Here is a 12,403-nt window from a genome sequence, read left to right on the forward strand (position 1 = left end):
TCCAATTGTGCTGTTATTCTCACTTAAGATGAAGGCTTACAGAACAAAATAGTTTCTCATTTAACAGTTACTACAAATGTTGCCCTATGACAATGGTTAAAAATCTCACAACACATCAACAATATCCTTACTCAACCTTGGGTTCCCTATCACCAGAGAAGCTGAAGATTTTTTACAAACTTTTGCAGTCTGAGGATCACACACGAAATCGAGATGCATTGATTATTGGAATGTGAAAGTTGGAAAGGAAGAAGGATCGGTAGTTGGAAAATATGGCCTTGGTTAAAAAGATGTGGAGATCACATGATAGAATTTTGCAGACCAACGATTTCTTCACTGCAAATACCTTTTTTTCATGGTGAAATTAGTCATGGAAATTTTGGTTTTTTTAGCTCAGAGGTATTGTAAATGCAATTGTGAAAAAATGCTTATGAAATTTTGAACTACAAACTTGTATAGCAATTTAAAAATCGGAGTGCTTTCAAGTAGTTTATTCATTCAATGCTTGCAACAGCTGTAAACTAATCTGGGTGTTCAATGTACTTTTACAATAGATTACCAGTATAGAATCATTGCTCAAGCCTGTGATCTGAGAACTCTGATTGGTTTGGCACGAAGCAAAGAGAGTGATCTTCGTTTTTTTCTCCCACCACCTCCTTTGCCATCCTTAAAAGAAGTAAGTAAATAAACTAATCCAGAGTGTGAAAAGTAGTTTAAAGTATCATCTTCACTTTGGGTGCAAAATAAAGTAGCTGTTGGCTGCTTTTCACAAGCACCCAGGATGTAAAACTGAAGGAGTAGTTTTCATACAGAGATTCCTTGATTCCTCAGGTGGTGCTGTTCTTCTGGTATTATTTTCCTGCTTTGGGGATCGGGCGTCCCTGTACACCATAGGGGAACTTCACAGCGTATCAACATCCATAAACTGATCACTTGTTTTAAGGCTACTGTAGCTCAGGTTTTCTCCACCTCGACACCAAGTAGTTGTTTGTTCTGGGAGCTGTTCTGTGCGTTGCAGGGTGTTTAGCAGCACCTCTGGCCTCTACTCGCTAGATGCGAGTAGCGCGCTCAGTTCTAACAACCAGAATGTTTCAAAAAAAACAGAACAAAAACCAAACCTCTTGCTGTCAAGTCAATTCCGACTCATAGCGACCCTCTAGGACAGAGTAGAACTGCCCCATGGGGTTTCTAAGGAGTGGCTAGTGGATTCAAACTGCAGAGCTTTTGGTTAGCAGCTGAGCTCTTAACCACGGCGCCGCTGCAGCCATCACTAAATGCTTCCTGGGAGGCGAAATCACCCTGGGTTGAGAACCATCACTGTAGATGTTGACACATGCTTCATGAGCACCCTTCCTAGGCTGGAAAGGGAAAGTCTTAAAACTTCTATGTTAACAATCAGTTTTTGAAAAATAGAAAAACTAATTGCTAGATACGAGTTATGAGAGAAAATGAGACAGTGATGAGTTCTGGATTAAAAAAGCAGTAGCTTTAGTTTGTTATTGTTAGTTGCAGTTGAGTTGTCTCTGACTCATGGCGACCCCACGTCCAACAGAACAAATGCCGCCTGTTCTGCATCGTCTTCATGATCGTTGGTATGCCTCAGTCCATTGTTGTGGCCATTGTGAATTTTTAGTGCCATCCAACCTAGGGGGCCCATCTTTCAGCACTATCCGGGATGATGGTCTGTTGTGATCCTTAAGGTTTTCATTGGTTGATTTTCAGAAGTAGATCTCCAGGCTTTTCTTCCTAGTCTGTCTTAGTTTGGAAGCTCTGCTGAAACCTATCCACCATGGGTGACCCTGCTGGTATTTGAAATACCAGTGGTGTAGCTTCTAGGTCGTTAGCAACACACAAGCCACCATAGTATGAGATACTGATGAGTGGGTGTTGGGATAGCTTTATCTTACAGATTCAGGTAGAAGATGTGAAACTGTAGAATTCGAAATTAAATGATTCTTTACCTGGGTGTGTGTGTACCTGACTGTTTTTAAGACTGAATATACTGATTTATCTCTGCCAATTTTTCTTTTTGGCTTTGTTATTTGGGTACTTTTTGTTGCACTCAGTTATTAAGCTTATCTTTGAAGACTTTCTTTTCCTTTTACTCAGGATTCCTCTGTTGAAGAGGAGCTCAGGCACTTGCTGGCTTCTTTGCCACAAACAGAGGTGGATGAATGTATCCAGTATTTTACGTCTTTGGCTCTGAGCGAGAGCAGTCAGAGCCTGGCTGCTCAGAAGGTAGGCTCACTCACTCACTCAGTGAATATTTGTGACTGACCACTCTTTCCAGGATGTTGTTCCTGGGGCTAGCATTTAGAACCTTAAAGTCCCCTTTAAGGTCTCAGAATGTTCTGTTGTTGTTGTTAGCTGTTGTAGAGTTGACTCTGACTCATGACGGCCTTATATACTACAGAACAAAATGACGACCTTATGTACCACAGAACAAAACGTTGCCTGGTCCTGTGTCAGCCTCGTGTCGCTGGCAAGTTCAAGTCCATCGTTGTGACTGCTGTGTCAGTCCATCTCACTGAGGGTCTCCCACACCCTCATTGGCCCTCTGTTTCACTAAACACAATGTTCTGTTGTGATCCGTAAGGTTTTCATCAGCTAATTTTCAAAAGTAGATCACCAGGCCTTTCTTCCTAGTCGGTCTTATTCTGGAAGCTCCACCGAAACCTGTCCACCATCGGTGACCCAGCAGGTATTTGAAATCCAGTGGCATAGCTTCCAGCCTCAGAGCAACATGCAGGCCGCTGCAGTACAACAAACTGACACGCTGGTGGTGCCCAGAATATTTAGAGTCCTACGTATTACTGCATACTAGTACTGTATGTTGGACAGAGATTTATTTTGTCAAACAAAAAACATTAGTCACTCATTTCAGTATAAATTCTAATTATCTTGATTTCAGGGTGGCTTATGGTGTTTTGGAGGAAATGGACTTCCTTATGCTGAAAGTTTTGGAAAAGTTCCTTCAGCTACAGTAGAAATGTTCTGTTTAGAAGCTATAGTAAAACATTCTGAGGTAACTTACATCTTTAAATATAGTTTTACTTTTTATGATTGTATTGAATAAATTATACAGGTTTGTTTATGCAGGGGAAATGATCAATTTTTGTTTATTTCAAAAGAAAACTAAGCTTTTCACTTGTTTTTAATTTTTTTTTCCCAGTTTGTTAGAATGGATAACCATCATACATGAATTTCATTATTAAAAATATTTTTTAATGGATTTAACCTTTAATTGCACATAAAGAAACCAGCCTGTCTTCTGAATATGGCATTTACATTTGAGTTATAGTGTCTCCTACTTTCTCAGATCATTTTTACCCATAGTATTATCAGGTAATTAATTTCTGTTAAAACGTCTGCCAGAGATGTGGCGTGTTAGGAAAATGGGAATGCTTGTCTGGCCACACTCTTGAGTTGTAACTGTAGCGTCTGTTAGTGATTTTTAAACTGTTGGCATCATGGCGGCTTTTCCATCATGATCACAGTTTATTTTTAAAGAGAAAAAAGCAACAAACTTTAGATTCGTGGTGCGCCAACATTAGTGCACAAGAATCACTCAGGAAGCATGTTAAACGCGTATTTCCTGCTTACTGATAGGGAGTTTAATTTAGTGGATCTGGGGCAGTGTCCGGAATTTGCATTTTTCCAGGCATCCCTGGTGAGATTGATGCCAGTGTCCATCCCCATACCATGAGAAGCACCAGCCTGAGATTGCAAACTCTCCAGTTTAATTTGGTGACCGTTAGACTTGGCACGTGGGCCTGGGCTCTCCAGTCATCTTTAGTTCCCTCTGGTAAAGTTAGGAATTGAGCAGGAAGCCTACTTAATAAAGCGTTACTGTCAAAAGCGAAAGTGAGAAGACGAGCTTGAGCGTTTCTGACTTAGAAGTAGTTTCTGAAGCAGTCTGATGCGTCTTCAGTTGAAATTACAGTGCATGGAATATCACAGTTACCTTTCCAGAAACCTCAGATTATTACATACCTGGCTTGATATCTAAAGGCATACTTTTAATATATTTAAACCGTGATAAAAGTTAATTAAAATTTAGAAAATGAAACTTGTATATACGTGACATGTTAGTGAGTAAAACTGGTGATGGAAGAGGCAAGGCAGTGCCCAATGATATTAAAAAAACCCATTGCCATTGAGTTGATTCTGACTTATAGTGACCCTATAGAACAGAGTAGAACCGCCCCATAGTGTTTCCAAGGCTGTAATCTTTGTGGAAGCAGACTGCCACATCTTTCTCTCGTGGAGCAGCTGGTGGGTTTGAACTGCTGACGTGTTGGGTAGCAGCTGAGCACTTAACCACTGCGCCACCAGAGATCCTCCAGTGACATTAGACAGATTGAAATAACTTGCTGGCCAACTATGTCGCTTGACCTTAATATACATTTTCTTTGTTTTCTCTCTTTTCTCCATTAAAAATTCAAATTCCTTTTTCTTTTATTTTTACTTGCTCTTTCTCTTTTTAAACTTTTTCTGACTCCTGAGTTTTCGGCCAGCCCTACAGCCATGGGCACTGGCTACCCTGGGGTTGTGTGTAGGGCCGCATAGGTGGCCAGCTGCGTCTGGGTGAGTCCACGTACGGACCAGCAACGTTGGCCAGCTTGCATCTGGGATTATTTCCCGTGACCTGGTGGTTCATGTCTCAAGGTTACAGAACAATTTTAAGGTTGTTTCAAGCCAGTCGAAGTATCCCTATAAGTTGAAACAAGTCTGTATTAATGACATTGTCAGGTTACTTCTGACCCAAAAACTAAGCAGAATAATTTTAAGAATGAAAATTTTAGAAGTCCTGGTAAGGTAAGCATTCGTAGAATTTTTAAAAAAGATTTTGAAGCACTTCCCACTGAGATAAGGCTGGCTTTTTCATTTAAGTAAGCCGAGATCAGAGGTTTGTGCGTCCTCAGTGGGTCTCTGTCCTGGGGAGGAGCCAGCTGGCTGTCCACATCAGTGTGCTGTGTTATCTTGGGTTGGGAATTTGTACAACATAAAGTGTGTTCTTGTTAATTTATTCTGCTAGATACCCACACATTGTGACAAAATTGAAGCAAATGGAGGCCTGCAGTTGCTTCAGAGGCTCTACCAGCTTTACAAGGACTGCCCGAAAGTGCAGAGAAATATAATGCGTGTCATTGGGAATATGGCTCTGAACGAACATCTTCACCCTGCAATAGTCCACTCAGGTAACCCCTTTATATACTGGGCATTTGGTTCAGTCCTTGGTTCTCCCTCTTCCATCTCCAGCCCTCACAGTACGTTAAGTTTTCAGTAGAGTTAAGACTCTGACTACTACGTAATGAGGAAGAACAGTGAGGAATCCGCAAGCCATCTCACAACATAATGAATCTGGAGGGTGGCGTTATGCTGAGTAAAATAAGTCAACCATAAGAGGACAAGTTATTGTTTGAGACCACTATGATAAAACTCAAACAAAGGTTTATACACAGAAAAAAACTATCTTTGATGGTTACACTGGTGGGAAGGGATGCGGAAGGAAAATCACTGACTAGATGGTAGACAAGCGTCAACTTTGGTGAAGGGAAAGACAACACACAATATAGGGGAAGTCAGCATAGCTTGACCAAGACAAAGTCATACAAGCTTCATAGACACATCTGGACACCTTGAGGGATCAAGCTGCTGGGGCTGAGGGCAAGGGGATGTCTCAGGGGACATCTAAGTCAATTGGCATAACATAATTCATAAAGAAAATGGTCTGCATTCTACTTTGGTGAGTAGTGTCTGGGGTCTTAAAAGCTTATGAGCGGCCATCTAAGATACACGTATCGGTCCCATCCTGTCTAGAGCAAAGGAGAATGAAGAAAAACCAAAGACACAAGGAAAATATTAGCCCAAAGGACTAAAGGACCACACGAACCACAGCCTCCACCAGCCTGAGCTCAGAAGAACTAGATGGTACCTGGCTACCACCACCAGCTGCTCTGACAGGAATCACAATAGAGAGTCTCAGACAAAACAGGAAAAAAACGTAGAACAGAATTTAAATTCACAAAAAAAGGGACCAGACTTACTGGTCTGACAGAGACTGGAGGAACCCCTGAAACCACAGACCCGGACACCCTGCTAACTCGGAACTGAAGCTACTCCTGATAATCTCACTTTTCAGACAAAGATTAGACAGGCCTGTAAAACAAATAGTAACACACGTGAGGAACGTGTGTTGTTTCAATCAAATATATGATACCAAGTGGGCAACTCCTGCCCAAAAGTAAGACAAGAAGGCAGGAAGGGTCAGAAAAACTGGACAAATGGATACGGAAAACCTGAGGTGGAAAGGAGGAGAGTGTTGTCACGTTGTGGGGATTGCAACCAATGTTACAAAACAATTTGTGTATAAATTTTTGAATGAGAAACTAATTTGCATTGTAAACTTTCACCTAAAGGTGAAAACAATAAAATAAAATAAAATAAAAAAAAAAAAGAAAAAGACCACTTAGCATTAGTTGTGGGTCTTTAGAGCAGGTGGTGATAGTTATTTGTTGTTGTTGTTAGGTGCTGTCGACTTGATTCTGACTCATACTGACCCTACATGACAGAGTAGAACTGTCCCATAGGGTTTCCAAGGAGTGGCTGGTGGATTTGAACTGTCAACCTTTTGGTTAGCAGCTGGACCCTTAGTCACTACGCCACCAGGGCTCCGTAGTGATAGCAGGGGCAAGGAATTACTGAGACATGAGTAACCCACACCTAAGCTGGTCAGTGTGTGCACAGCCACAGGAGAGCAGTGTCTGTATGATGGAGAGCTAATAAATGGTTGGTGTAATTGTTGAGATGATTTGGTCAAACAAGAGGCACAGTCAGACTAAAACGAGGTCCACTGTGTAATTCCTGTCTTCCCCGCTTGCATCTAATAAGCAAATTGTGGGGAGACACCAAAAAAAAAAAAAAAACCCCACTGCCATCGAGTCGATTCCGACTCATAGCGACCCTGTAGGGCAGGATAGAACTACCCCATAGGGTTTCCAATGCTGTAATCTTTATAGAAGCAGACTGCCACATCTTTCTGCCACGGAGCGACTGGTGGGTTTAAACTGCTGACCTTTGGGTTAGCATCTGAGTGCTTTAACTACTGCGCCACTGAGGCTCCTGGGGAGTCACTTAAGACCATGCGCAAATCCTCCTCCTTACCCATTGGTATTTCTTGTCTGTCTTAGTGTCTGAGTGCTGCTGCAACAAATACCGCAAGTGGGTGGCTGTAAAGAACAGAAATTTAGTTTCTCTCAGTCCAGGAGTCTCAGGCCTGGTGAAAATACTTTGTCAATTAAAAATGTCACAGAAATGGCTCGTGCCATGTTTTTGTTTCCTGTCTTGTGACACCTCATTCAAAATAAAGCCATATCGTTGTACATACCAGTAATACTCCTGTGTATCTCTCTTGGTAGAATTTTAAAATATTCTTCCCATAAAGCATTCTTTAACAAATTTTGAAGAGGGTTTTTTTGACATTATGAATTCGTATGTTGTTAAAGAGTAAATGGGCTGGGAGCTTCTTTTGGGTTATTAAATACTGGCTTCTCATCATAACAGCCTTGGACATTTCTGTCACAGAGAGTGGGAGGACGACGCGGGAACAACAGCCATCTATTGCAAACCTGATGGGGCCTGGGAAAGGTCCAGGTGATTCTGTAGACTTTGATTCATTAAAATCTTCCTCCCACTTAGAGGAGCTAAGTCACTTCACTGAGGTCCTACAGAAGTAAGCCTCTGCCCTCAAAGCCCACACACTTTTATTTTGCATCATGTAAGTAAGACAGGAGTAGAGCTCATCATAAATGCCTCAGAGAACATAGATACAGAAAAATAGTTACAGACGCCTCCTTCGTTACAGAGTCCACCTCCTTCCTAAGAGTTAATGGCTCTTTGTGAGTTTGGTGAGTATCTTTCCTAGGCTGGGTTCTCTAGAGAAGCAAAACCAGTAAAGCATATAAGTATATATATATAGAGAGAGATTTATATCAAGGAAACAGCTCATGTGATTGTAGAGGCTAGAACATCCCAGGTCCGTGGATCAGGGTAGAGGCATCTCCCAATTCACGCAGCCACAGAAACTGGCGAGCCCAAGATTGGCAGGCAAGACTGCAAGGTTTCTCCTGATTCACGTAGCTGCAGGGGCTGGCGAACCCAAGATCGGCAGGTCAGAGAGCAGGGCTGTGCTCACAGGCTGTGAAGATCGACGAATCCCAAGTTCAGTACATAAACTGACAGCTCAAGTCCCCAGAACCGGAAACGAGACGACAGGAGGCAGCCACAGAATCCAGAGTGAGCAAAAGCCAGAACGTCTGCTTGTATTCAGGAAACTCCCTTTCGCCTGACTGGCTGCCCATAGCATATTCAATCATGGGAGTGATCACATATAAACACTGAGAATCATGGCCCAGCCAAGTTGCTACACAATCTTAACCATCACTGTATCATTCCATGTCTTTGTGTGTGTGGAAAGAATAAACTTCCTCATTTGTATTAAAGGCTGCTGATAGGACTGCTGATCAGGATGAAATAACTTCTCTTCACCCTCTGAGTTTTATAATTGTTGCTAAACACAGGGTATTATGATACTCTGTTATCTTTTGTGACTCATTTCTAGTAACTGCAATTTTTGTTAGATTTTCTAAATAAAGGAAATGGTTATTGAATCCCTCATCCCTTCTTTCTCTTAATGCTATTTTACCGTGTTTTTGGTGAAAGTTTACACAGTAAATTAGGTTCCCATTTGACGATTTCTGTACAGATTGTTCAGTGACATTAGTCTCACTTTCCACAGTATGTTGACATTCTCTTTAATTGTGTTCTGGTTGTCCCGTTTCCAATGCTCTAGTTTCCCTGCCCTCTTGTACCTTCTTTGAGATCCCTTAAGGGGCCTCTGGTTGGGAACCATCACAGACTCATATGTTGGGGCTCCGGGCCTTCAGGGAGGAATGAATAGGGTGGTGTGGCTGCTACACTGGGCAGACGTGCTGGAGATTGGCTTTCTCCTGCCACCCTCTGGGTCCAAACCTCTCTCAGCAATTACAGACCTTGTTGCATCAGTATTTAGGGGATGTGTTTTTGTTCCACCAGGCTGGGTTTCCCTGATGGCAGAAGCAATGAAATCTCAGCAAATTATGGAGGCCTCACATGCTGCCAGGACCCTGGCTAACCTGGACCGAGAAACTGTGCAGGAAAAGTACCAGGATGGCGTGTACGTGCTGCACCCCCAGTGCCGTACCAGGTACAAGCCAGCTGCAGGCCTTGTGTTTCTAATCCATTTCTGCATGACTTAACATACACTAAGTACCTCATAGAGCTCTGGTGGTGCAGTGGTTAAGAGCTTGGTTGCTAACCAAAAGGTCGGCAGTTCGAATCTACCAGCTGCTCCTTGGAAACCCTGTGGGGCAGTTCTGCTCTGTCCTGTAGGGCTGCTATGAGTCAGAATCAGCTCAATGGCGATGGTTTTGGTTTTTTTAAGTACCTTATACATAAGCCTGGTACCTTCTTTACTGAAGCTACTTGTCCAGAATAACCTTGGAAGAATAGCAGGCTGTTGTGGGAGCATACGAACTAGCTAAGTTGTCAGGGTTATTTTACACCAAGGGTGTCTGAAGGTCGTTGCACTCACCTCTTACACAGTAAAACTGCGAAAACCAGAACCTGTGTAAAGCAGAAGCCTGTCAGAGAAGGAAAACTCAAATATTTTCCACTAACAGAGAGCAATAGGAAAGTGGTAAGACTGCACCGTCAAAGGTGGAAAACTGGTGAGACCTGGAAAAACAAGACCATCCCAGCAAGTTCTGTCTCTCACAGGGTTCACTGTAATGTGTCGAACTTTCTGATGCATAGTTTTTCTGTTTCAAGGCATTTATCACTTAGATCTGGTTGAATAACTGATGTGGAATGTAGAGACTGGTCTGAATAGGAAGGGAGATAGGACATTATTGTCTGCAGATAATGAATTCGCCTGGGCCCGGAACTCAGGGACTGGAGAAAGATGATGCAGGCATGAAAGCATACAGCGGAAAGAGGAACTTATAATCAGTCTGACTCATACTGCTTCTTCAGGCTAGTCCTGGTCACTGTCGCCAGCTGTGTCATTGCTGAGACACTATCCATATAACCGACCACTTGAAAACATTTACCTATCTTGGATTTTTAACAAGCACTTTAAAAACTATCTCAGAGAAAAAAACTAAATCAGAGTCACACGTCAATCCTGAAACCCTAAGCATCAAATGAAGAGATAAAGAACTCAGCCAAGTACCAAATGGAATAAGAAACTGACCGAGAACAGACAGCAAGGAGAGATACATGCAGAGGTCCCCTATCAGCTACTGCAGCTTCACGGAACTTCCAGCAAGAGAAAAAATAACCGGTAACTAGCAATATAGGCTTTTCCACCCCCCAACCCTTCTTCACCCCCACTTAGCCTCTTCTACTTCCTGCAGCCACAGTCTCTTGGCTGGGAAGCACCAGCTTCACTCCAGTGTCGCTTGGATTGCACCCGCCCGTGCTGGCCAGCTCCCTCAGTGACTTTTGTTGGCTGCTGGTGTTGCTTTTTTCCACTTCTTTAGATTTCTTCCTTACCGCTCACCACCACCCCCTCCTTTCTCTCAAATACCTGACTCCGTGCACCATCTTCTTCCTGAAAGGCTGCGAAAACACTGCTCAACTATAGAACTGCTTCCTGGCCTGTGCCGCCACACTGGTGGGACCCCCGCGGCTTTTTTGTTTGCTCTGATTTGTTCTGTTTTGATTTGTTTGTTTGTTTTATTTTTCTTTTCTTGGCTTGGGAGCCCCTTCTAGCCAGGCAGTACTGCGCGGCTTGGAAGCTACTCCCTTACTCTGTGCAGACGCACAGGAACATCCCTGGGGGCATTTCTTTTTCTTGTTTTTGGTTTTTTTTGTTTCTTTGTTTTGTTTTCTTATTTCCTTTTTGTTTTTCTTCGTTTCTAGTTTCTCGATTTATTCATTGCTTTTCTCTTACCCTTTTTCTTTTTGTTTTTCCCTATTTCTTAGTCTCTCATCTCTCCATTCCAATAGCAAGCTCTCTTACTACTCTTTTTTGTTTGTGTGTATGTTTTTGGCTCCTTTTCCTCTCTCTTCTCTCTCATCTTTCCCATACCCATCTTAACTCCACACATCACAATCTGCCCCCTCCTTCCTGCCTACCTGCACCATGCACTGAACATCACACTCCCAAGCAGCACAGGCACGGCCTACTGGAACGTGCCCTACACTGATTCCCGGTCCGCACTGTCAGCCCTGGTACATGCAACAAACAACCCATCCCAGCAACTCCCCTTCATCTGGACCTGCCCTGCTCTACCATACCTGAGTGACTGACCCTGCCCATTGGAGAAGGAGGTGAAAAGTATCATGTCCAGAGACGAGCAGACAACAAAGAACACACAGCCTGCCTGCTCAGACATAACCAAATAAAACAAAAAAGCAGGACGAAACAAATCTACAGTCAGTAAACGAGGAAAATAACCACTGAATGACTGGAAGACAGCAGACAATATCAGAACATTTACAAAAACAGGACAGGATGGTGCCACTAGACATCTAAAATAAAACACTAGCCGACCTTTCAGTAGAAGAAAAGGCAGTAGACCTAACTGATAGATAATTCTGAATATCAGAGATTTGAATTCCCTAAGAGTTGAAGCAAAAAGCAGACAAAAATGAGGAAAAAATAGACAAATTCATGGAAAACACAGACAAAAAAGTGGAAGAATTTGAGAAAATAATACAGGAACAAAATACTAAAATAAATTTACAACTAGAAATCATACAAAAACAACAATTAGAAATCCAAAAGATAAACACAAGATTTCAGAAATGGACAGTATCATAGAAGGGATGAGGAGGAGGTTTGAAACGATGGAAGATAGGATCAGTGAAATTGAAGACAAACACGTGGGTACAACTCTGAGGAAAAATCAGAAAAAAGAACAAAGAAAAATGAAGAAACCCTGAGAATTATGTGGGATACAATCAAAAGCAAAAATCTGCAAGTGATTGGAGTTCCAGAACGGGGAGAAAACAGAAAACACAGAGAGGATCATTGAAGAATTGCTGACAGAAAACTTCCCCAATATCATGAAAGATGAAAAGCTGACCATCCAAGAAGCTCAACGAACACCATGTAGGACAGACCCCAAAAGAAAATCACCAAGGCATATCATAATCACACTTGTCAAAACCGAAGACAAACAAAGAATCCTGAGAGCAGCTGGAGAAAAACAAAAAGTCAGAGGAGAAACAATAAGACTGAGCACAGATTATTTGGCAGAAACCATGCAGGCAAGAAGGCAATGGAATGACATATATATAAAACCTTGAAAGAAAAAAACTACCAGCCAAGAATAATACATCCTGCAAAACTCTC

At 42.4% G+C, this 12,403-nt stretch overlaps 1 protein-coding gene across 6 annotated transcripts in view; it reads left to right on the forward strand.

Moving 5' to 3' along the window:
* Nucleotides 1–12,403, forward strand: part of SERAC1 (serine active site containing 1) — a 54,631-nt gene that overhangs the window by 26,353 nt on the left and 15,875 nt on the right. For all 6 annotated transcript variants that reach the window (XM_004368806.2, XM_023728744.1, XM_023728770.1 and 3 more), the window contains 5 exons: nucleotides 555–676; nucleotides 2,110–2,238; nucleotides 2,912–3,025; nucleotides 5,039–5,201; nucleotides 9,097–9,247. In XM_004368806.2, coding sequence (XP_004368863.2) covers nucleotides 555–676; nucleotides 2,110–2,238; nucleotides 2,912–3,025; nucleotides 5,039–5,201; nucleotides 9,097–9,247 — 679 coding nt within the window. The remainder of the gene's footprint in view (nucleotides 1–554; nucleotides 677–2,109; nucleotides 2,239–2,911; nucleotides 3,026–5,038; nucleotides 5,202–9,096; nucleotides 9,248–12,403) is intronic.

The sequence above is a fragment of the Trichechus manatus genome, unplaced genomic scaffold, assembly GCF_000243295.1.
Source record: "Trichechus manatus latirostris isolate Lorelei unplaced genomic scaffold, TriManLat1.0 scaffold00002, whole genome shotgun sequence".
NCBI classification, from domain to species: domain Eukaryota; kingdom Metazoa; phylum Chordata; class Mammalia; order Sirenia; family Trichechidae; genus Trichechus; species Trichechus manatus.